Source organism: Meles meles, chromosome 3 (genome assembly GCF_922984935.1).
Source record: "Meles meles chromosome 3, mMelMel3.1 paternal haplotype, whole genome shotgun sequence".
Classification (NCBI taxonomy): Eukaryota; Metazoa; Chordata; class Mammalia; order Carnivora; family Mustelidae; genus Meles; species Meles meles.
In genome coordinates this window covers 4,355,434-4,378,990 of record NC_060068.1, presented here as the reverse complement: position 1 = coordinate 4,378,990, position 23,557 = coordinate 4,355,434, and the positions used below count along the sequence as shown (strand labels likewise).

The window sequence follows — 23,557 nt, the reverse complement described above, 5'->3', positions numbered from 1 at the left end:
GCGCAGAAGGGAAGGTGCCGTTTCGGTCTGGTTGTGAGGGGCTGTTCCATGGGGGAACTGGGGCACAAGACCCGGCCAAAGCCGAGCTCCTTCAAAGGCGCGTACCCTGCAAAGGCCTCTTGGGTCAGTCTCCAGCGAACCAGCAGCGGAAGAGGGAAGGCGCCTTGGCTTTAGGCGGGGACCCGGTGGGGTGACGGTGAGCATCACCTCCAGGAAGTCCTCGGACCTCCCTCCCCACCAGCAAACCCCCTGCCCCTGAATGGGTGAGGTCAGGTACCCTGGGCGCGACGTGAGTGAGGCCCTGGGTGTTGTGGCGGAGCCTTGGCGGTAGTTCCTGTTCCCGTTGCCTAACTAGACCCAGGAGCTTCTGGCCAAAACCAACAGTCTTGGGTTTAAGTAGTTTTTTATGCGGACTACGCGTTTCTGCGGGAAAAAAATGAAAAAGGCGGATTGTGGCCTCCGCCCTCCTACTCCACTTAAAATCCTCCTAGTAGGGGATTGCTCTTTCTTTTTTCGAAAAACGTGTATACTTTTAACGGGCCAGTAAACCGTGACAGAGCATTTTTGTTTCAGTTTTTTTTTTAATTCAGTTAGTCAACTTACATGTAGTATATCATCAGTGTCAGACGTAGATTTTAATAACTCACCAGTTTCATGTAATGCCTAGTGGAGCGAGCCTTTTTGACAAAACGAAGGGAAGGCGTTAAAGAACAAAACAAAACGAGGTGAACCATATGCAAAGGAGGTATAATTTGCCTGCCTCATAACCAAAGCACGAGGCCTGACAGGTCAAGCTGCCCTCACCCTAAAAAACATCCGGCCGTTCTAGTGTCTCCCAAACTACAAAGAACGCCGGGTCTTGTGCCCCAGAGCATTCTATCTCTGAAAGCCAGCACGCCTCCCAGGATTTGGATTCGACCTTCCGTTCCCTCAGGTGGGCCTTGCCCTGATTCTTGTCCCCTAGTGGACTCTGGCCATCTCCAGTGACTGCCACACTCCCATCAACATTTAACCTCTTATACAGTAAATTGTTTGCTTTTGTAGTTTTTATTAAAGGGATAGCCCCTGCCACTCCATCTCTGGTTTACTTCCTAGTAATTAGCAAATTTGACTTGAAATTTTTAGCTGAGATGGGGGGAGGGGAGCGCTCTTCAATGCACCTCAGACAGGAAACCTGCGAAATTCCTCCAGTGACTTCCAGATCTGAGCGTTTATTTCGTGATCTTAAACCCAGAGGATTCCACCACTGTGTTGGGTCCTCCCTCTCCAAGCCCATGCGCTGTCAGTACCCCGCATTGTCAGCATTTCCTCCAACCTCCAGCTTAACATAAATAATATTTCTCTTTCTCTGCTGTAGCCCTATTACTCAATACATTGCTCTGTACTCAATTTCCCTCCATTTCTTGATTATAAATTCCCAACACCCTGCATCTTCCTTTATAGATGCGCTGGGAGGAGATGGCCAAACCAGGCCCCTTGTCTGTCTGGGGCTGCTGCTGGCTTTCTCTGTAGCCTCCACCCGACTGTCGAGCACACAGATGCAGTCATTTTTTTTTCTTTGTTTTCTTCGTGATAATGAAGTGTGTGTGCCAGAGCAGTGAAAAGACTGAGAAATTAATCTGCATTTTGCATTATCCAGAACGAGACATTTTCATAGCATTGTATTTGAGAATTGTTTCTTCAGCTTCTCTCATTTTGTTTTTGTTGCCTACTGCTAGCCCAATCACACACTGCTGGCGACAAGTTTCATTGTATTGAACCTATGTCTTAAGCTCATTAGTCAGGCAGAGAATCGCGGATCTGGGAGTCTAGTTTCCTGTTACCGGAAGTGCTGGAGATAGACTCCTAGTCCACCCGAGTAGAGGGCTGAGGGCACAGAACCCCCCAGGACACCCCTGCTTCACAGTGGAGGGCTGGATTCTGTAGCGCTCATTATGAATCAGACATCTCTTACCAAGTGTTGATTGTGATGACAAATCACCATTTTCAAATTTTGGAATTATAACTAGGAGGGAGAGATTTGAGTAAAATAACCATGACAAAATTTCTGTATGTATGGGTTTGTTTGGGTGTTTTTGTTTCATTTTGTTCGTAAGTATTGTTTCAGAGCATGTAGCTAAAAAAAAAAAAAAAAAAGTAAAGGGAAAGCGAGGAGGCACATCACTGTCACTGTAACCACAACAATACTGTATGTGCCGGTGGATGCATAAAGGGAGCCCACAAGGTAGGAAGAACCCATCAATCTCACTGAATGACGTAGGTGTCACTAAAATTCTGATTGAGAATTACTTATATTTGATACCTATGTACCAAAACTTAATTTTCAGCAATTGCGTACTGTCCATATGATTTTTTAAACACTTTTGTCACCTACAAAAATTAAGTTACAATTTACATACCTCTTATTATTTTTTGGATAAAGAAAGATCGTGGATAAAACACTTAAAAATATATCTTACATTTGGATGAAATTCAGAGAAGTGCAATGGGAATGAGTTCAGGGAGAAAAAAAAGATCATCTAGACTACCTCAGTGTTAACCAAGATTTTGATCACGTGTTTTATGAATTGATTATGGTATCGAATTTCTATTTCAATAGATACCTTGAAAAGATCGTGTGTCCTCAATAAAAAAGATTTTGAAAACGTATAAAAGCTCAAGAACTTTACAAATATTTAGACATTTCTTTAAAATTTTTGGTTGTGACCATTTTGCTTTTTAAAACGTCCTGTGTTGGGATTTGCGTCCTTGTTAGCTATTAGAACTAAGGAAAAAGATATTTTAGATGCCAACCGAGAAACGTGTGAGGTCTTCAATCCCTTTAGCCTGGACCCACGCAGAAGGAAATGGGTGGGTGGGCCTCAGCGCTGGGGCGGGGTGACGTTCCCTCCCCAGACACCCCCTACCCCCACCCCCCATCCCGGTACCCAACCGGCTTCCTTTGGAGAGATGATTTGCAAAAACACAACTGTTCTCTTTCATTGTGTGTATGTGTTCCCTGCCTGAGCCGAAGACACGACCTTTCAATCCATCTAAGACTCAAAACTGCTCAAGGAAAGCGATTGTTGGGCATCTCTTATTTGCAAATAAGAAAAGCCAAGCGAAGCAAAAGGAAAAGCGATGTCTTTTCCCAAGTGAAGACTGTTTGTGCCAAAACGCTTTCTCTGAGCCAAGATGACACTTTCCAAATTAAACGCCCTAAATTCAAAGGGGGAATTCTGCGTCACTGACGCTTCCCAGAAAATAAAAGTGTAGCTGACGGGGAAAGAAGCTAATTTGTTCAGAACAGGCGGAATTACAGAGGATTACAGACATCTTGAGCTTATGTCCCCCCATCCCCACATAGGTTACAGCTACCCACAAGTTTTGTTTTATTCTATCTGGCTCCCGCGCACAGGACACTTCCATTTCCCTTTGGGTTCCAAGCATTCTGCCGCTGCAAGATCGAGCCACGCAAAAACCCTCCCGGAACCGTTCACCGCTCCGGTGACGACGCCTGGTCCAGGCAGGGATAGCGAGATCTGGTCCAGGCAGGGATGACGAGGTCTGGCCCAGGCGGGGATGACGAGGTCTGCTCCAGCAGGGATGACGACATCTGGTCTGGGTAAGGAAACAGCTCCAGGCGCTACCGCCCGGGCCAGGCAACCAGAGTCCTCACCTCCGGGGTCCATTCATCAGGGACACTGGGGAGGGACGATAGGCACGAGGGCCTCCTGGAGGTGCCCCGCGCCCCTCACCACAGGCGCACGGCACGCGCAGACAGCGCAGAGCCTAGGAGTCCGCGCGCAAGCGCTGGGATACACTCTACAGCCAGCAGAGGACGCAGAGCTCAAAGCTCCGACTTCGACTGGGGACGCATGAATAGCCCCAAGAAAAGGGGAGGGTGGGCATGGGATCCTTGAACGCCTGGCCAGGATTCCCGTCCCAGAACTCTGCACGTTATAGCTCCACATTCTTGCTCACATTCGCTCACACACCAACGTGCGCACGCACCCACCCCCAACCACCAGGAAACCGCTAGGACGCACAAAACGTAACTGGTCCACATGACAACACTTCACCGTGTTCGAAACCCTTTTTCGATTGTGTGGGTGGCTCTGAAAAGAGCCTTTGGGTTCCGGAGCGGCCGGCGCGCCTCACTTGGAGCTGGTATACTTGGTGACGGCCTTGGTGCCCTCGGACACGGCATGCTTCGCCAGCTCCCCGGGCAGCAGCAGGCGCACGGCCGTCTGCACCTCGCGGGACGTGATGGTGGAGCGCTTGTTGTAGTGCGCCAGGCGGGAGGCCTCGCTGGCGATGCGTTCGAAGATGTCGTTGACGAACGAGTTCATGATGCCCATGGCCTTGGACGAGATGCCAGTGTCAGGGTGCACCTGCTTGAGCACCTTGTATACGTAGATGGAGTAGCTCTCCTTGCGGCTGCGCTTGCGCTTCTTGCCGTCCTTCTTCTGCGCCTTGGTGACGGCCTTCTTGGAACCCTTCTTGGGCGCTGGCGCCGATTTAGACGGATCAGGCATGGCTGCAGATCTCTCGGAACAAAAAGAATAGGTTGCCGGAGCAACTCTATTTATACGTCCCATATGCAAATGAAGGATCCAGAGTTCCTCGTTCCTGATAGGCTCAAGTGCTACGTCACGTCACCACTGGGAAAAGGCGCATGCAAATTAGGGGATGGCGGTCTCCTCTTCTGATTGGTGGCTGTCGCTATCCAATCGGACGAGTCCGGGTCGGCTACCTCTGGACCATATATAAGGGCTCACCGGGCCTAGTGGCCTTGTTGCTCCCGGCGTCTTCTTTCTGGTGTTTTCTCTCCCCGCGCCGGACTTGGAGATGTCTGGCCGAGGCAAGCAGGGCGGCAAGGCGCGCGCCAAGGCCAAGTCGCGCTCGTCGCGGGCCGGCCTGCAGTTCCCGGTGGGCCGCGTGCACCGCCTGCTCCGCAAAGGCAATTACTCGGAGCGGGTCGGGGCCGGGGCGCCCGTGTACCTGGCGGCGGTGCTCGAGTACCTGACGGCCGAGATCCTGGAGCTGGCGGGCAACGCGGCGCGCGACAACAAGAAGACGCGCATCATCCCGCGCCACCTGCAGCTGGCCATCCGCAACGACGAGGAGCTCAACAAGCTGCTGGGCCGCGTCACCATCGCGCAGGGCGGCGTCCTGCCCAACATCCAGGCCGTGCTGCTACCCAAGAAGACCGAGAGCCACCACAAGGCCAAGGGCAAGTGAGGCCGCGGAGGCGGGCCGATAACGGCCTCGCGCCCCAGGGGCCCCGTGACACCAAAGGCTCTTTTCAGAGCCACCCCCAGCCTCAAGAAAAGAGCCGCACTGAGCGCGCGTCCGTTCCTTATCCTATAGGGCTGCGTTCTCCTGGGCGCACGGGGAGACGGGCCCGAGGCATGATCCGGGCTGGTGTACCGCCGTGGGTGCGGAAAAACACGTGGCCGCCCTCACCCCAAGCTACCGCTCGCCGTGAGGGTGCCTGTCCTGTGCTACTCCGCCACGTTGAGACGCCAGGGACAGGCCGCTGGCCCACTCCGGGCCTGCAGATTTCGGTGGGTTTATTGGGTACTGGAGAAGCGTCCTTCGTGGAGAGAAGGGGCCACGTAAACCTTAGAATTTATATTTAGAAATGGGAAGGTGCTTGAGCTGAACGATATTTCCAAGTTTTTGGAAACCATCCGAGTTCCGATCTGATCTGAACATGAGGGTCTCGGAAAGGATTCCTGTTCTAGAGGCGTTTGCAATCTTTTTTTAGAAACCATTTTTAAGGGAGTGTTAACTTTTTTAAGAAAATGTTACTGTAAATAGAATGTTTAAAAGAATTCAGATTGTTCAGTCTAGGTTGGTGAAGCATGAATCCGAGCCCCTTAGGCTGATAGCTAAAATGAGAGAATAAAATAATTTGTCCACTGAGTTTGGTCAGGAAAACTAGGTTTGTGACTTCAGTCGGTGTAAAGTGAATATTATCAGATCATGTAATATGGGTGTGGCTATTTCGGAAGGGGACTGTCCATGAGCTCCACGTGGTGTAATAAAGGAGTTGGACAATCCCAGGGGTCCTGGCCAAGACGTGGGGCGGAGGGATTCACTGGTTGATTCGTAATAATTTAAGACAGTGTCTGGCACAGTCTGATCACTTGTTACTTCTACTATCATTATCTTTATTTTTTTCATTAATTTTTTATAGCAGTAAAGACAGGCCGGTGAAATAATTCAGGATTATTATGTAATTTGCACTTCCTAAAATTAGGTCTACTCAACCAGGGCTCCCCAGACATCATCTGGAGCTCAGCACACATCTGCTGGTCTTAGGAAAATAGCCTTGTGCTGTGAAAGGAATTCACACCCAGGGTGTACAAGCCTGACCTATCCACGTGGACCAGAACACAGGACTCCACTGCAGTGGAGGAACATAGCAGAGCACGTGTGTCTCAGCAGGCCCCATGTCAGAGACGTAAGCTGCAAGGATGTCCAAGACACTAGAGAGCCTTCTGGAGATCGAGGTGGCCATCATGTGTCCAGTGACAGTCTTCAGCTTTAGCAGAATTTTGTATTTATGCATTGATATCGATGTAGGTCGTTGTATGTCGTCAAACCCCTCTGTGGCATTTAAGAAATGCTGAATTTTCAGGGGCAGGGGGCTGAGGTCTGCTGAGTGTCTCTGGGGAGCGCCCGATTTTTTTTATTCCAGAAGTGGGACACGAAGAGGAAGGCTGTGCAGTGGTTGGTGGCGGAAACTGTTCTTAGAGACAGCCCTTCGTCTGTCATGTCCAAGGCTGAGCTGTCCCCTGTAGAGACCAAGAAGCCACCAGAGCTGTTCGGGGGTCAGTGATTTAAAATTCAACACAAGGGTGCAGTTTCTCAGGTGTCCTGGCCACCTGTAGCCAGCAGCCTCACATTGGACAGCAGAGGAACAGAAGAGCACTGTCCTCGGGGAAGTTCAACTGCACAGCTCCCGTCCAGTGTCTGAGTGATCGTCTGTCAGGGCTTACCAGGCTCAGATATGTGATAAAATGCTCAGAGCCGGGGTGCCTGGGTGCCTTCGGCTCAGGTCATGATCTCAGGGTCATGGGATCGAGCCCCGCATCGGGCTCTCTGCTCCGCGGGGAGCCTGCTTCCTCCTCTCTCTCTGCCTGCCTCTCTGCCTACTTGTGATCTCTGTCAAATAAATAAATAAAATCTTAAAAAAAAAAAAATGATCAGAGCTGCCCACCTGTGCAACGGAAGCCCCTCGGACCCTCGCTTCCGTAAGAAAGCAGCACATGTCCCTGCAGTCCCACGCCCAGGTACCCACAATGACTTAGTGACTTGCACATTCCCAAAGCTGGAAACAGCCCAAATGTCCCCACAGACAAATGTGTAAGTGAACTGTGAAACGCCATTCAGCCACGGAGTGCAGCACTGGCCTGCACTACCATGAGAATGAGCCTCGAACACACGTCTACCAGGAAAGCCAGACAAAAGGGTCACATGGGGTGTGATCCCATGTCTAAAAAATAGCCAGAATGGATGGGGCCATACAGGTGGGGAGGAGATCCATGCTTGCCAGGGGCTGGGGAAGGAGGGGAGATGGGGCAGACAGCCAGCCTCTGCAGAGCCTGGAGCTCCGAGGCCTGTTCCCAGCTCACTATAGCAAGTCCCACCTACCCAATCCCCCAGCCTGGGATCACCTCTGCCATGCTCCCCACGTCCCTGTGGGGTGAGTAGTTTATTGAGAAAGGTGAGCCCGGGAGGTACAAAGTCCCACAGGAAGAATGCAGTAACATTCACACCCACAGCCAGGAAAGTGCTCCCAGCTTCTGGAATTCTCTGCTCCCTTGGGCCAGGTTCCATCACTCAACGTGCCCCTCTCCTGGGCCTGGATGGGTCTGTCCCAGTCCCTGCCCTACATCAGGTAGCTGCCCCCTGCTCTGTCCACTTCCAATGTTGTCAACAATCTCCCAAGGGGGGCGGGGGTGGGGGATCATTCAGTGAATTGTCTGCCTTTGGCGCAGATCATGATCCCTGGGTCCTGGGAAGCAGTCCCACATTGGGGTCCCTGCTGAGGGGGCCGCTGCTTCTCCCTCTCCCAGATTCTGCCTCTCCCCCCCAAACGTGATCTCTCTCTCAAGTGCATGAATAAATTCTTTAAAAAAAATGAAAAAAAATTTTCTAAAATTAAAAAAGACTCTCCCAAGTGAACAAGGGTAAAGGACCCCCTCAATTTACATATTTGCTTAGACCATGAACTAGTGTTAGGGGATACGACCTGAGGTGGAAGGGTAGGCCAGCTAGAGAGCTGTCAGGTCTGGGTGGAGCCCAGCTGCTCCACCCCCACGCTGCTCTCCTGCGCATGGAGGTCCCAGGCCTGGTCACCAGAACTGACCTCCTGCTTCCAGGAGGGTCTTTTTCCACACACTGGTCACCAAGCCTCACCGAGACTGCTCTTCTCTCCATGCCCACCCAGCAAAACCTTTAGAATTGCATCCGTCCCTCTGCCCACTCCCCTCCGTGTGGGTGACTGAGTTCCAGGCAGCAATCTGGGGAGACCACGTCCTGGCACCTCCCTCCCCTGAGAATATGCGGCCCATGACCACCCCTCCTGCCAGCACTGCCCTCAGGCCTCCAAGACACCTTTCCTTACCCACTGCCCTGTCCACAGCTCACCCCAGCCCCGGACAGCCCTACTTGGATCCTGTCTTGCCAGTTTTCTCCTGCAGCATGATGGAACAGCCCCGAGTGTCCCAGCCGTGGAGGGTCTGGGGGTTGGGGGGAGGCTGAGGGGGGTTAATCTGGTAGGTCAGTGGTCGATGTGAAGTCGCCTAGGAAAGCTCTGCTCCAGAGAGCCCCCCTCGCAACCCTGGGGGCCTTGTGTCTTCCTATATCTAGGCTCTCTACAAGGATAGTTCAACTTCCTCACGCTGTCCCCCGAGGACAGAGAGTCCCCTGAGGCCCAGCCTGTACACTGGGACTCATGGCTGATGCTGGGGTTCACAACAAGTCTTGAGGCTTGCTGGGTACCTGGTTTGAAGAAACCTCCACCATCCATGAGAGACATGCTGTTGTCCACCACGGGTCCTGGGACTCAACGAGAGGCATCCTCTCTCCTGTTCATTCCAGCCAGGGCAGCGGTGTGGCCCAAACGCCATCCCTGGCAGCTGCCTTCCCGGAGATGCAGTCTCCCACCCTGCTACCAGGGAGTGCTCCCCTCTCCTGGCGGCCAGCTTGCACCCTCCACCGGAGGCACACCCCCATGGCGGCACCTCCTCATGGTCCCCCCAGCCAGGTTCGCCCACGTGGAGACCATCAGCACATGGGGAATGTCCGGAGGCAGGTCCTGTCCCTGGAGAGTTCTGGAGCCCACCTGTAGTGCCCTCACCACCAAAATACATGTGACCCCATTCCAATGTCCAGAACTTGTGAGTGTGATCTTACTTGGGAACAGGGTCTCTGCAGGTGTCATGTAAAGATCTCGAGATGAGAAGGTCATCCTGGATCAGGTGGTAGATACAAACATGCAAAGAACTCCCAGCACTCCACAGTGAAGAAGCACTCTTGGCTTCTGGGCAGGCCAGGCCTCCCTTCGGCCATTCATTCTGCTCTCTGCACTCCCATTTCCTCAGCCTGGCTGCAGCCTCCTAGGGGGAGCACCTGTTCTATTACGTTAGAATGTTCCATTCTGCTGGGAAAGACAAGGAAATAAAAGTGGGCAGCTGGGGTGCAGGAAGGGAATGGATGAATTTCCTAAGATGGGAGTGTAGATAAAGGTGAGGAGAGTAAGTGGGGCTTAAAGATACAAGAGAACCAAGACACAAGGTAGTCCAGTGTAAGGCATCTGGGCACTAAGTATTCGTGAGTGTGAAGTATACAGAAGGCACTAAATAGGATCAGTAAGTATGCAGTAGGCACTAAGCAATCACCCTGGAGACACTCAGTTTCCATTAGGTCTTAGCCACCTCTGGGACTCTCCACAGGTGAGCCTGTCCAGGGTGGCAGGGACCACACCTATGTGCATGGGCCCAGCACCCGGTGGTGGCCCCAGCATCAACTGGAAGGCTGAGGCAGTGGGGAGCGATGGGACATGGGATAGGCGTACCTGGGGTCAGAAGGGACACGGTCAGGTGTACCCGGGGTTGGGAGGGACACGGGACAGGTGTGCCTGGGGTCAGGAGGGACACAGGGACATGGGACAGGCATGCCTGGGGTCGGGAGGGACACAGGGACAAGGGACAGGCATGCCTGGGGTTGGGAGGGGCAGCTTTCCTCCCCACTGACACCATCTCTTGCTCTTGCTTCTGCTGGGAGTTTTCAATGGATTTAATAATCCACCTGTTTGAGTGCTCTGATGGGCCTGGAAGCCCTTCCGTGCCAATACCTGCAGTGAACTGGAAAGCACATTAGCCTCCAGCTACCCCCAGGCAGGTGAGCCCACAGGCCTCTCACCATGGACTCTCAGAGCTCCCCCTCGGCAGGACAAAGCCTGGGTGCCCTGATTCCCAAGGAGACCTGTGCACATGGAGAGGCGCGGCATGATGAGTGCCCCTACAGGTGTGCCATTCACTGCGTGCACATCTGTGTGGGACGCGCGGCCATCTGCACACGCCTCGTGCTGTCCGGCCGCGAGAGCACTAGCTACCTAGCTCCAAAGCCCTTGAAAGTACCGCTGCCCCGAAACGGTCCGGGGGCTGCACCCAGGCCGGGTTTCCTTGGGAGGAAGTCACCAAAAAAAGAAAACGAGGGGCTCAAGAAAGAGGGCCACTCTCCCGCAGGCTCGGAGATGCGAGGCAGCGCTGGCGAAGGGCGCGGCCTCCACCAAGGCAGTCGGGGACAGCGTGCACGGCTGTTTTTGCCGAAATGGAAAAGGGACGAGGGCTTGCTGAGCCCGGCCGCCATCTCTAGGCCGCTCCCCGACGATGCGGCGCATGCGCTGGGCGTCCCTGGGCTTGGAGGGGTCGCGCGGGATAGGGGAGCCGCACTGGCTGGCCGGCCTAGTGCCTCCGCCCTGCGGCGCATCGCGGCGATGCTGGGTCTTAGGGTTCTAGGTCTGGGAAAGCAGCGCGCGATGTGGAGGTTTGGCAATCCCTGGGAGCGGCAGAGCTCTGGGGACACGCGCTGGGGGTGCCAGGTGGCAGGGAGGCAGGGGTGACGGGATACTGGGGGGCGGGGGAACGGGAATACGAGGGCGCAAAGGATGCAGGGATATCAGGATGCGGGGGTGCAGAAATTGAGGCATGCGGGGGTGCGGGGGCTCAGGGATAAGGGGGCGCACAAGAACGCGGGGGCGCAGAAAGGCCGGAATGTGGCGGCGCAGGGGCGCACGGGAACGCGGGGATGCGAGGGACGGGAACGCGGGGGCGCGAGGGCCGGGAACGCGGGGGCGCAGGGGAAGGTCGCCGGCGGCTGGTGGCGTGCACGCGCCGAGGCTGGCTGAGGGCTCGGAGGCTCCGGCTCCCGCGGGCTGTGCTCCAGACTCTGGCTGGGAAGCCCTGAAGCCTTTGCGGCCTGACGGCATTGGAGGCGAATTCGACCTGGTGGCCTTGGGATGCTGACCGCCACCGTGAGCCCGGCGGCCGCCCTGCCTCGCCGCTGCTCCCCTGGGCTCGCAGTCGCGGATGCTGACCGGCGTCTGTACACTGGACGTCACTGATTTCTCTCAGGGACGCGGATTCCTTGGCTGTAAGCGCCCCGTGCGCCCGCCCTTCCTGAAAGGGATCGTTCTGTCTGTCCGGTGACGGCTCCTCAAGCCTCTGCTCCAGTGCGCGCAGGGATGGAGCACGGCCAGCACCCCTGAGCTCCCAGCCGGCCAGCTGCGTCTCTCCCCTCCTCCCTCCTGCTCGGAGCGCACCGTTTCTCTGTGCACACTTTGTGTCCCTCTTTGCTGCCGACAGGGATACGCACATGCCCACATCGGAGCGTTCAGATAAACACGGACTTGAGAACCCAGTACCCACGTATGCCAGCGCTTTCCTGTTTACCGAAATCGGTTAGAATACAGCACCATCTCATTTACATCCTTCCGCGGTCTCATGGCTGTAACTTCGTGTAGGCTGAACATTCTAGCCAACCGTGGGCATGGACTTGCCGCTGGCGTGGGATCTGGGGGTGGGGTAGTCCTGTGGGACTGAGCCCCGCTCTGACGCTGTCTCCAGGTAGACAGGGGCACAACTGACGTAAATTAGTCGGACGTGCAATATCCTCCGAGGCCGGGAGAATTGCTTAGTGACGATGACCAACACAGATTGGATTTAGGTGGTGTTTTTTGCTGTTGTTGTTTGTTTGTTTGTTTACCCAAAGCATGAATTCAGCTATTTTGTTTTACGTTTTTGCACTCAGGGTGTGCAGAAACCACAGTCCAAGGGGTTTTGGTCTTGATGAAAATTAGTATTGCAGACACAGTGAAGAGCAGGGTACGCCCCTCCCAGTGGCCGCGGGGTAGGGGGAGGTAGTCAGTGATGTTCTCCTATGCCTGTTTCTCTTGGCCACTGTTCTCTCCTCATGGTGACATCTGTGTCCCTCCTGCAGAGACAGATTGATCTTCTGATCCTGGGATCACTGGGGGGTCCTCGACAGTTTCCCACAACCAACACTGGGTAAAACTGGTTCTTGGGAGGCACTAGCGAAGATGAGACCATTCCTTTCTTCCACATGACTCCCACCAGGCCTTTCCCTTTGGCAGAGCCAGCTGGGATATCTGTATATTTTTTCCATCAGAGTCACTCCATGTAGCAATGCGAATTTGAGAGGTCGCCAGTGTGCTGTGCCCTCGTCTCTTCCTAGCTGCGTCTCTCTTCTGCATCTTTGCTTAGTTTCTGCTCCTGATCTGAGTGGGCTTGCCCTGCACTAACCCTCACTGTGCTGCTTGGAGTTCAGCAAATGTTTCCCCATCTCAAGCCACACACTTCACCCCAGGGGCCAGCTCCCCTGCTCCACTGACCTTGGGTGTAGCCTCTACCTTGAGTGGGAACTGGGAGGAAATCAAGGATCTTGGCAGGAGGAGCTTCTCCTGGATATTTCTGGCCCTAATTGCAACTATATGTCTCTTGATGGAAGAAAGGCAGAGGGAGGTGGACACATGGTGGGGAAAAGGTGAACACAGATCCAGAGATTGGAGTAGCCACAGGCTGAGGGACATCTGGAGCCCCCAGGAGCTGGAAGAGGGAGGAGGGACAGAAAGCATGGCCCCATGAACCTCTGATCTAGGAATTCTGGCCTCCAGCCCAGGCATGGAGTCGGGGGAGTGGGGGGTTGCTTACACCCTGTTGTAAGCCCCCCAGTTTGTGGTATTTGTTAGGGCAGCTTCAGGAAGCTAACACACTAGGAAAGACTTTGGCCTATTTACAACCAGGGGTGAAAGACAAATGAGAGTGGTAATTCCAGGTTTTCTCAGCAGGGATTCTCCAAGAAGCTGAAGCAATAGGATAACAGAGGGAGATGTGTTTTAAGGAATGGGCTCCCGTGATTGTGGGACTGGTGAGTCTGACATCCACAGGCAGGCTGGAGACAGAAATAGAGCCCATGCTCTAAGGTTTTACCAAATCGTTTTCACCTTGGCAAATTTTTTTTAAAAAGATTTTTTTATTTATTTGGCAGACAGAGATCACAAGTAGGCAGAGAGACAGGCGGAGAGAGAGGAAGGGCAAGCAGAGAGCCTGATGCAGGACTTGATCCCAGGACCCCGGGATCATGACCAGAGCCGAAGACAGTGGCTTTAACCCACTAAGCCACCCAGGCACCCCCCACCTTGGTAAATGTTAACGTATAGCTTCCCTGGTATCCCAGGAGAATGGCCCACACAGAGCAGAAGCTGAAAATTTTCCTTTATTAGTGCTTACAAGCTCTGTGTAGTATACTGTTGAGAAGGTTTGTAAGACAGGATCTGCCATTTGTTGAGAAGCGTCATTAATTATGACCCTGAAATATTAAACAAATGTGTTTTAGTCTACTGCGATGCCCTAGGAACTCGGGAAAATATGTATGCATGACTTGAGACAATATTTTGGATTTCATTTTTCCAAATAACCTGAGGAAGAAGAAGGTAAAAATATTGATCTTTGGCTGATAATTGTGGAAATCTAGTCTATTTTACTATTTTGTCTACTTTTGTATGCATTTGAAATTTCCCAGGTTTTAAAGGAAACCCAGTTATTTAACAAATTACAGTGGACCCTTGAACAACTCGGGTTTGAACAGTGCAGGTCCATTTAGACGCAGTTTTTTTTTATATAAATATATTACAATACTGTGAATGTATTTTCTCTTCCTTATGATTTTTTTTATAATTTTTTAAAGATTTTATTTATTTATTTATTTGACAGACAGAGATCACAAGTAGGCAGAGAGGCAGGCAGAGAGAGCCCCGCAGAGAGCCTGATGCGGGGCTCAATCCCAGGACCCTGAGATTATGACCTGAGCAGAAGGCAGAGGCTTAACCCATCGAGCCACCCAGGTGCCCCTCTTCCTTATGATTTTCTTAATGACATTTTCTTTTCTCTAGTTTACTATAAGAATCCTGTATATAATATATATAACATACAAAATATATGTTCACCAGCGATTGATGTTATCAGTAAAGACTTCCCATCAACAATGAGCTATTAGCAGTTATGTCTTAGGGGAATCCAAAGTTACACATGGATTTTCAAGGGCTCAGAGGATCAGCACCCTAACCCCTGCATTGTTCCACGGTCAACTGTCTTTTTGTTCTTCTGGAGTCTGAGCCACAAAGACTTTGAGGTTGCCTTGTTTAGCATGATCCTGGTCGTATGGTCCTCACCAAAGACATGGCCATTTATGTGTGTAGCATACATCCCAGGAGGCTGACACTTATGATTCCTCTCATCTCTTTCTACTTGGAGCAGACGAATTCTTCTGTGAACACATTTTGGATTTTTGTTGTTGTCTATTTGACACAGAGAGAGCACAAGTAGGCAGAGCAGTAGACAGAGGGAGAGGAAGAAGCAGCAGGCTCCCCTCTGAGCAGAGATCCCAATGCAGGGCTCGATCCCAGGACCTTGGGATCATGACCTGAGCCTGAGCTGAAGGCAGATGCTTCACCGACTGAACCACCCAGGCGTCCATTTGCATTTTGTATCCATGCAAACATAACATCTGCTCACTCCAACTTCCCATGCATCCCCCATGATTGTATATTCAATCATTCAGGCAAGCAAATATTCCCACCCTGAAGAGCCTCAGACATAACATCCCTTCTGTGTTAGGACAGTCCAACACACCCCGGTGTCACCAGGGGTGACACTTTTCTTTCTTTCTTTTTTTTAAGATTTTATTTATTTATTTGATGGAGATCACAAATAGGCAGAGAAGCAGGCAGAGAGAGAGAGAGGAGGAAGCAGGCTCCCTGCTGAGCAGAGAGCCCAATGTGGGGCTCAATCCCAGGACCCTAGGATCATGACCTGAGCCAAAGGCAGAGGCTTTAACCCACTGAGCCACCCAGGCACCCCATCAGGTCACTTTTCTAACACAAAACCAACACACCTCCCAGCTTTGTTATATCCCATTTGGTTGAGCCATCTGTGGCTGTCCATGTGACCATTATTTTTTAAAGATTTTATTTATTTATTTGATAGATCACAAGTAGGCAGAGAGGCAGGCAGAGAGAGAAGGGGGGGGAAGCAGGCTCCCTGCTGAGCAAAAAGCCTGATGCGGGGCTCGATCCCAGGACCCCCGAGATCATGACCTGAGCTGAAGGCAGAGGCTTAACCCGCTGAGCCACCCAGGTGCCCCCCATGTGAGCATTGGAATCTGGCTTACATGCCTGGGTCCACCCACGGAGGAAGGAGCCTTCTGTTTACTACAGAACCTCACTGGAATAATGGACAACTCCACATGTCCTAAGGGAAAATCTGAGTGGAGGCGTCTCTGGTAACCAGACCCCAACCCCTTCCTCTGCTCCTGCCGGACCTGCAGCTGTCACGAAGGCTGCAGATCTGCAGAGAAGGACATTATCCTAGAATTCCCAAGCTGATCACAAGCAGCTTACCAGGAGGGAGCTCTGTCCTCTGGGGTAAGAAAGACTCAGCACAGGACACACTGGAAGTAGGAGGGGGGATGGGACCTGCCCAGGCTGCAGGGGACCCCAGGCTAACCAGAGAAGGAATGAGGGCCGTGGCTGGGCAAAAAGACAGCCCACACTGGGCCAGCTAGCAGTCAGAGGGGCTGCCTGTATTGTAGCCTCCGTGAGCCTCAGAGGTGGGGCGGGGTGGTGTTATCCAGAGCCCTGGGTCAGGAGAGCAAACCTGAGGATCCCTTGATTTGAGCTCGTGAGCCTCAATGGGACCCAGCTGAGCAAGGACCTCTGGCCTGCAGAACCATGAAAGGAACTGGCTTCGCTTCCAGCTGCCGTCTTTCAGGTGGATTGCTAGGGCAGCCATAGAAAACCAGTATGAAGTGTGCTGTTATTTTTTATTAACATATAATATATTATTAGCCCCAGGGGTACAGGTCTGTGAATCACCAGGTTTACACACTTCACAGCACTCACCACAGCACATACCTTTCCCAATGTCCATAACCCCACCACCCTACCCCCCCTCCCCCCAACCCTCAGTTTGTTTTGAGAGATTAAGAATCTCCTATGGTTTGTCTCCCTCCCAAACCCATCTTGTTACATTTATTCTTTCCCTACCTCCCAACACCCCCCCACCCCCCCCACTCCCCGCCTCCACGGTGCATCTCCACGTCCTCATATCAGGGAGATCATATGATAGTTGTCTTTCTCCGATTGACTTATGAATGGGTAGTGAGGTGTGTTTTTTTTTGTTTGTTTGTTTTTTTAAAGATTTTATTTATTTATTTGACAGAGAGAGATCACAAGTAGGCAGAGAGGTAGGCAGAGAGAGTGAGAAGGAAGCAGGCTCCCTGCCAAGCAGAGAGCGATGCGGGACTCGATCCCAGGATCCCGAGATCATGACCTGAGCCGAAGGCAGCGGCTTAAACCACTGAGCCACCCAGGCGCCCCAGTGAGGTGTGTTTTTAAGGTAGCGGGAGGAGTTTGGGTTAGTAGAGGGGGTCTCCGAACGCAGTGTAGAAAGCAGCAGCCCCCTCGCTGCTGGTGAGCCTGGAGATCCGGGTATTTCCGACCCTCTGATACAGGACGCGTGCCACTGTGAACACCGCCCCCCACCCCCCACCCCCGGCAGAAGCTCCCCTGCAGAGGCGACGGCGCTGTGCGAGACAGCTGGAACAGCCGGCCGCGGTCCTATTTATATGGCCTGCATGCAAATGAGGGTTTGGGAACAGACAAGTGGGATTGGACCAAAGAGCGTATTCAAAAAGGCGGAGGCAGCTCGACTCTTTGATTGGATACACTAGCTGGGGCACCCAGCCAATCGGAGCACAGATGCCCCCCAGAAGCCCTCCCAAGAGTGCTCTGTGGGCTGCGGCCACCAGAAAGCAGCTGTGGTCAGAAGGCTGTAGTAGTCTGGGGGCGCAGGTGCTGCCGGAGCAGGGAAGTCACATTTACAGAGAGGACTCTCGGGGTCTAGTACTGCGTGGCTCCTCACAGTGAGGAATCCGTAGTGCGACTATAATCGCACCCTCGAAACTGCATCACCCTCCAAAGGGCAAGGAAATCTCGTACTAGAGTCTATTCTGCAATATCACAGATTGTAGAGAAAGAGGTTTGGGGTGTGTTTTGTGGGTTTATTTGCTAGTTTTCCTAGCGTATCTGGGGGTATTTAACACCTGCAAATCCTAGAGCAGTGTTTCCAGTGCGGTACTGAGCCAGCATCAGCTCACCTGGGAGCTTGTCAGCAAGGCCAAGTCCAGTCACCCGCAGGCCCAGTGAGTCACGAGGGATGAGGCCCAGCCATGCATTCCGTGAGACTCGTCGGTGTGCAGATGCACGGTACCGTTGGAGAGCCACTGCCCTGGAGAAGCAACACACCTGAACAGGCACCCCCGGAAATTCAGTCACATACCAAATTCTCTTTCCTTGTCTCCCAATGAGTCAGTACAAAATCGAATGGGGAAAACGTCACTCATGATAGTAAATAAAATAAACAAGGATGATCTTGGGAGACGTAGGCTTATTTTCATGAAAATATAAAGCTCGCTGGGAAGTTGATAGAAAAGGTTTAAAGGGCGCTGTTGAGGTCCGTTATCAAGGGAACGAGACTGAGACAAAGTGAAAGTTATGCAAAGCTTTATTCTATGCCGAGCATTAGAAGTCAGACTGACCGGCCAGGCCACCTCGGAAGAGAGCGACCCCCTCCCTATCTCACAGGCTGGTTTTATAGGGCATAACCGCAGACCCAAGGTACCTGACTTCTATCGTTAAGGCATTTACTCCTGGAATCGATACCCAGAACCATACCAGGAACTACTGGGGCGTTTATTCCCGGAATGAAGTCTTTAGATGTAAACAACAATATGGCTACCCAGGTAATATGGAGACACTATGGCTAAGCATGCCCTAATAGTTAAACAGGTTTTAACATTAAATCGGCCCTAACAGGCGCCTTTGGCTCAGGTCATGATCTCAGTGTCCAGGTCATGATCTCAGTGTCCTGGGATGGAGTCCCACCTCCTGCTCTCTCTCTCAGTGGGGAGTCAGCTTCTCCCTCTGTGCTCCTGCACGCTTTCTCTCTCTCAGGTAAATAAAAAAAAAAGAAAAAACATGTTTAAAACAAGGAAAGGAATGTAATGCCCCACAGTTTTGGAAACTAGGAGTCCAAAATCAAAGTGTTGTATTGGACGTCAGTTCTCCAACGTATGTACCTGGGGAGGGGTCCTATGCAGCCTGTCATGGGAGGAGCAGCATATGTGAGCAAAACAAATCTGTTTTCTGAGTCAGCATTCTATGTTGCTGTGTTTCCTGCTGGAAACTGGATGAACGCTGGAGGGGTCCCTGGAGACAGCCGCTGGACAGGACCCTGGCTCCCATGCTCCGAAAACTCACTTGGAGCTGGGGCTCCGTGACAGGCCTCCAGACTTAATGACATTTTCTTTTCTCTAGTTTACTATAAGAATCCTGTATATAATATATATAACATACAAAATATATGTTCACCAGCGATTGATGTTATCAGTAAAGACTTCCCATCAACAATGAGCTATTAGCAGTTATGTCTTAGGGGAATCCAAAGTTACACATGGATTTTCAAGGGCTCAGAGGATCAGCACCCTAACCCCTGCATTGTTCCACGGTCAACTGTCTTTTTGTTCTTCTGGAGTCTGAGCCACAAAGACTTTGAGGTTGCCTTGTTTAGCATGATCCTGGTCGTATGGTCCTCACCAAAGACATGGCCATTTATGTGTGTAGCATACATCCCAGGAGGCTGACACTTATGATTCCTCTCATCTCTTTCTACTTGGAGCAGACGAATTCTTCTGTGAACACATTTTGGATTTTTGTTGTTGTCTATTTGACACAGAGAGAGCACAAGTAGGCAGAGCAGTAGACAGAGGGAGAGGAAGAAGCAGCAGGCTCCCCTCTGAGCAGAGATCCCAATGCAGGGCTCGATCCCAGGACCTTGGGATCATGACCTGAGCCTGAGCTGAAGGCAGATGCTTCACCGACTGAACCACCCAGGCGTCCATTTGCATTTTGTATCCATGCAAACATAACATCTGCTCACTCCAACTTCCCATGCATCCCCCATGATTGTATATTCAATCATTCAGGCAAGCAAATATTCCCACCCTGAAGAGCCTCAGACATAACATCCCTTCTGTGTTAGGACAGTCCAACACACCCCGGTGTCACCAGGGGTGACACTTTTCTTTCTTTCTTTTTTTTAAGATTTTATTTATTTATTTGATGGAGATCACAAATAGGCAGAGAAGCAGGCAGAGAGAGAGAGAGGAGGAAGCAGGCTCCCTGCTGAGCAGAGAGCCCAATGTGGGGCTCAATCCCAGGACCCTAGGATCATGACCTGAGCCAAAGGCAGAGGCTTTAACCCACTGAGCCACCCAGGCACCCCATCAGGTCACTTTTCTAACACAAAACCAACACACCTCCCAGCTTTGTTATATCCCATTTGGTTGAGCCATCTGTGGCTGTCCATGTGACCATTATTTTTTAAAGATTTTATTTATTTATTTGATAGATCACAAGTAGGCAGAGAGGCAGGCAGAGAGAGAAGGGGGGGGAAGCAGGCTCCCTGCTGAGCAAAAAGCCTGATGCGGGGCTCGATCCCAGGACCCCCGAGATCATGACCTGAGCTGAAGGCAGAGGCTTAACCCGCTGAGCCACCCAGGTGCCCCCCATGTGAGCATTGGAATCTGGCTTACATGCCTGGGTCCACCCACGGAGGAAGGAGCCTTCTGTTTACTACAGAACCTCACTGGAATAATGGACAACTCCACATGTCCTAAGGGAAAATCTGAGTGGAGGCGTCTCTGGTAACCAGACCCCAACCCCTTCCTCTGCTCCTGCCGGACCTGCAGCTGTCACGAAGGCTGCAGATCTGCAGAGAAGGACATTATCCTAGAATTCCCAAGCTGATCACAAGCAGCTTACCAGGAGGGAGCTCTGTCCTCTGGGGTAAGAAAGACTCAGCACAGGACACACTGGAAGTAGGAGGGGGGATGGGACCTGCCCAGGCTGCAGGGGACCCCAGGCTAACCAGAGAAGGAATGAGGGCCGTGGCTGGGCAAAAAGACAGCCCACACTGGGCCAGCTAGCAGTCAGAGGGGCTGCCTGTATTGTAGCCTCCGTGAGCCTCAGAGGTGGGGCGGGGTGGTGTTATCCAGAGCCCTGGGTCAGGAGAGCAAACCTGAGGATCCCTTGATTTGAGCTCGTGAGCCTCAATGGGACCCAGCTGAGCAAGGACCTCTGGCCTGCAGAACCATGAAAGGAACTGGCTTCGCTTCCAGCTGCCGTCTTTCAGGTGGATTGCTAGGGCAGCCATAGAAAACCAGTATGAAGTGTGCTGTTATTTTTTATTAACATATAATATATTATTAGCCCCAGGGGTACAGGTCTGTGAATCACCAGGTTTACACACTTCACAGCACTCACCACAGCACATACCTTTCCCAATGTCCATAACCCCACCACCCTACCCCCCCTCCCCCCAACCCTCAGTTTGTTTTGAGAGATTAAGAATCTCCTATGGTTTGTCTCCCTCCCAAACCCATCTTGTTACATTTATTCTTTCCCTACCTCCCAACACCCCCCCACCCCCCCCACTCCCCGCCTCCACGGTGCATCTCCACGTCCTCATATCAGGGAGATCATATGATAGTTGTCTTTCTCCGATTGACTTATGAATGGGTAGTGAGGTGTGTTTTTTTTTGTTTGTTTGTTTGTTTTTTTAAAGATTTTATTTATTTATTTGACAGAGAGAGATCACAAGTAGGCAGAGAGGTAGGCAGAGAGAGTGAGAAGGAAGCAGGCTCCCTGCCAAGCAGAGAGCGATGCGGGACTCGATCCCAGGATCCCGAGATCATGACCTGAGCCGAAGGCAGCGGCTTAAACCACTGAGCCACCCAGGCGCCCCAGTGAGGTGTGTTTTTAAGGTAGCGGGAGGAGTTTGGGTTAGTAGAGGGGGTCTCCGAACGCAGTGTAGAAAGCAGCAGCCCCCTCGCTGCTGGTGAGCCTGGAGATCCGGGTATTTCCGACCCTCTGATACAGGACGCGTGCCACTGTGAACACCGCCCCCCACCCCCCACCCCCGGCAGAAGCTCCCCTGCAGAGGCGACGGCGCTGTGCGAGACAGCTGGAACAGCCGGCCGCGGTCCTATTTATATGGCCTGCATGCAAATGAGGGTTTGGGAACAGACAAGTGGGATTGGACCAAAGAGCGTATTCAAAAAGGCGGAGGCAGCTCGACTCTTTGATTGGATACACTAGCTGGGGCACCCAGCCAATCGGAGCACAGATGCCCCCCAGAAGCCCTCCCAAGAGTGCTCTGTGGGCTGCGGCCACCAGAAAGCAGCTGTGGTCAGAAGGCTGTAGTAGTCTGGGGGCGCAGGTGCTGCCGGAGCAGGGAAGTCACATTTACAGAGAGGACTCTCGGGGTCTAGTACTGCGTGGCTCCTCACAGTGAGGAATCCGTAGTGCGACTATAATCGCACCCTCGAAACTGCATCACCCTCCAAAGGGCAAGGAAATCTCGTACTAGAGTCTATTCTGCAATATCACAGATTGTAGAGAAAGAGGTTTGGGGTGTGTTTTGTGGGTTTATTTGCTAGTTTTCCTAGCGTATCTGGGGGTATTTAACACCTGCAAATCCTAGAGCAGTGTTTCCAGTGCGGTACTGAGCCAGCATCAGCTCACCTGGGAGCTTGTCAGCAAGGCCAAGTCCAGTCACCCGCAGGCCCAGTGAGTCACGAGGGATGAGGCCCAGCCATGCATTCCGTGAGACTCGTCGGTGTGCAGATGCACGGTACCGTTGGAGAGCCACTGCCCTGGAGAAGCAACACACCTGAACAGGCACCCCCGGAAATTCAGTCACATACCAAATTCTCTTTCCTTGTCTCCCAATGAGTCAGTACAAAATCGAATGGGGAAAACGTCACTCATGATAGTAAATAAAATAAACAAGGATGATCTTGGGAGACGTAGGCTTATTTTCATGAAAATATAAAGCTCGCTGGGAAGTTGATAGAAAAGGTTTAAAGGGCGCTGTTGAGGTCCGTTATCAAGGGAACGAGACTGAGACAAAGTGAAAGTTATGCAAAGCTTTATTCTATGCCGAGCATTAGAAGTCAGACTGACCGGCCAGGCCACCTCGGAAGAGAGCGACCCCCTCCCTATCTCACAGGCTGGTTTTATAGGGCATAACCGCAGACCCAAGGTACCTGACTTCTATCGTTAAGGCATTTACTCCTGGAATCGATACCCAGAACCATACCAGGAACTACTGGGGCGTTTATTCCCGGAATGAAGTCTTTAGATGTAAACAACAATATGGCTACCCAGGTAATATGGAGACACTATGGCTAAGCATGCCCTAATAGTTAAACAGGTTTTAACATTAAATCGGCCCTAACAGGCGCCTTTGGCTCAGGTCATGATCTCAGTGTCCAGGTCATGATCTCAGTGTCCTGGGATGGAGTCCCACCTCCTGCTCTCTCTCTCAGTGGGGAGTCAGCTTCTCCCTCTGTGCTCCTGCACGCTTTCTCTCTCTCAGGTAAATAAAAAAAAAAGAAAAAACATGTTTAAAACAAGGAAAGGAATGTAATGCCCCACAGTTTTGGAAACTAGGAGTCCAAAATCAAAGTGTTGTATTGGACGTCAGTTCTCCAACGTATGTACCTGGGGAGGGGTCCTATGCAGCCTGTCATGGGAGGAGCAGCATATGTGAGCAAAACAAATCTGTTTTCTGAGTCAGCATTCTATGTTGCTGTGTTTCCTGCTGGAAACTGGATGAACGCTGGAGGGGTCCCTGGAGACAGCCGCTGGACAGGACCCTGGCTCCCATGCTCCGAAAACTCACTTGGAGCTGGGGCTCCGTGACAGGCCTCCAGACACAGTGCACCTGGCTACCTCATCTGCCCCTCGAGGGATAAAAAGGTGGAATGGCTGCTGTCATTCACTCGGCTGATGGGCACCTGCGCTCAAGGAGATGCCATCCATCTCTCTACAACACCAAAATTCTCGACTGCCGGCAAC

The 23,557-nt window shown here is 52.0% G+C and overlaps 2 protein-coding genes across 2 annotated transcripts; one reads left to right on the top strand and one right to left on the bottom strand.

The window, feature by feature from the left end:
* Window positions 1-542: 542 nt before the first annotated feature.
* LOC123938884 (histone H2B type 3-B) lies at window positions 543-4,660 on the bottom strand. The gene has a single exon (XM_046000659.1). It carries the CDS (start codon window positions 4,578-4,580, stop codon window positions 4,137-4,139), a length of 444 nt encoding a protein of 147 aa, XP_045856615.1. The 5' UTR covers window positions 4,581-4,660; the 3' UTR covers window positions 543-4,136.
* Window positions 4,661-4,748: 88 nt separating this feature from the next.
* Window positions 4,749-5,372, top strand: LOC123938885 (histone H2A type 3). Its single transcript, XM_046000660.1, has one exon. It carries the CDS (start codon window positions 4,831-4,833, stop codon window positions 5,221-5,223), a length of 393 nt encoding a protein of 130 aa, XP_045856616.1. The 5' UTR covers window positions 4,749-4,830; the 3' UTR covers window positions 5,224-5,372.
* The last annotated feature ends 18,185 nt before the right edge of the window (window positions 5,373-23,557 follow it).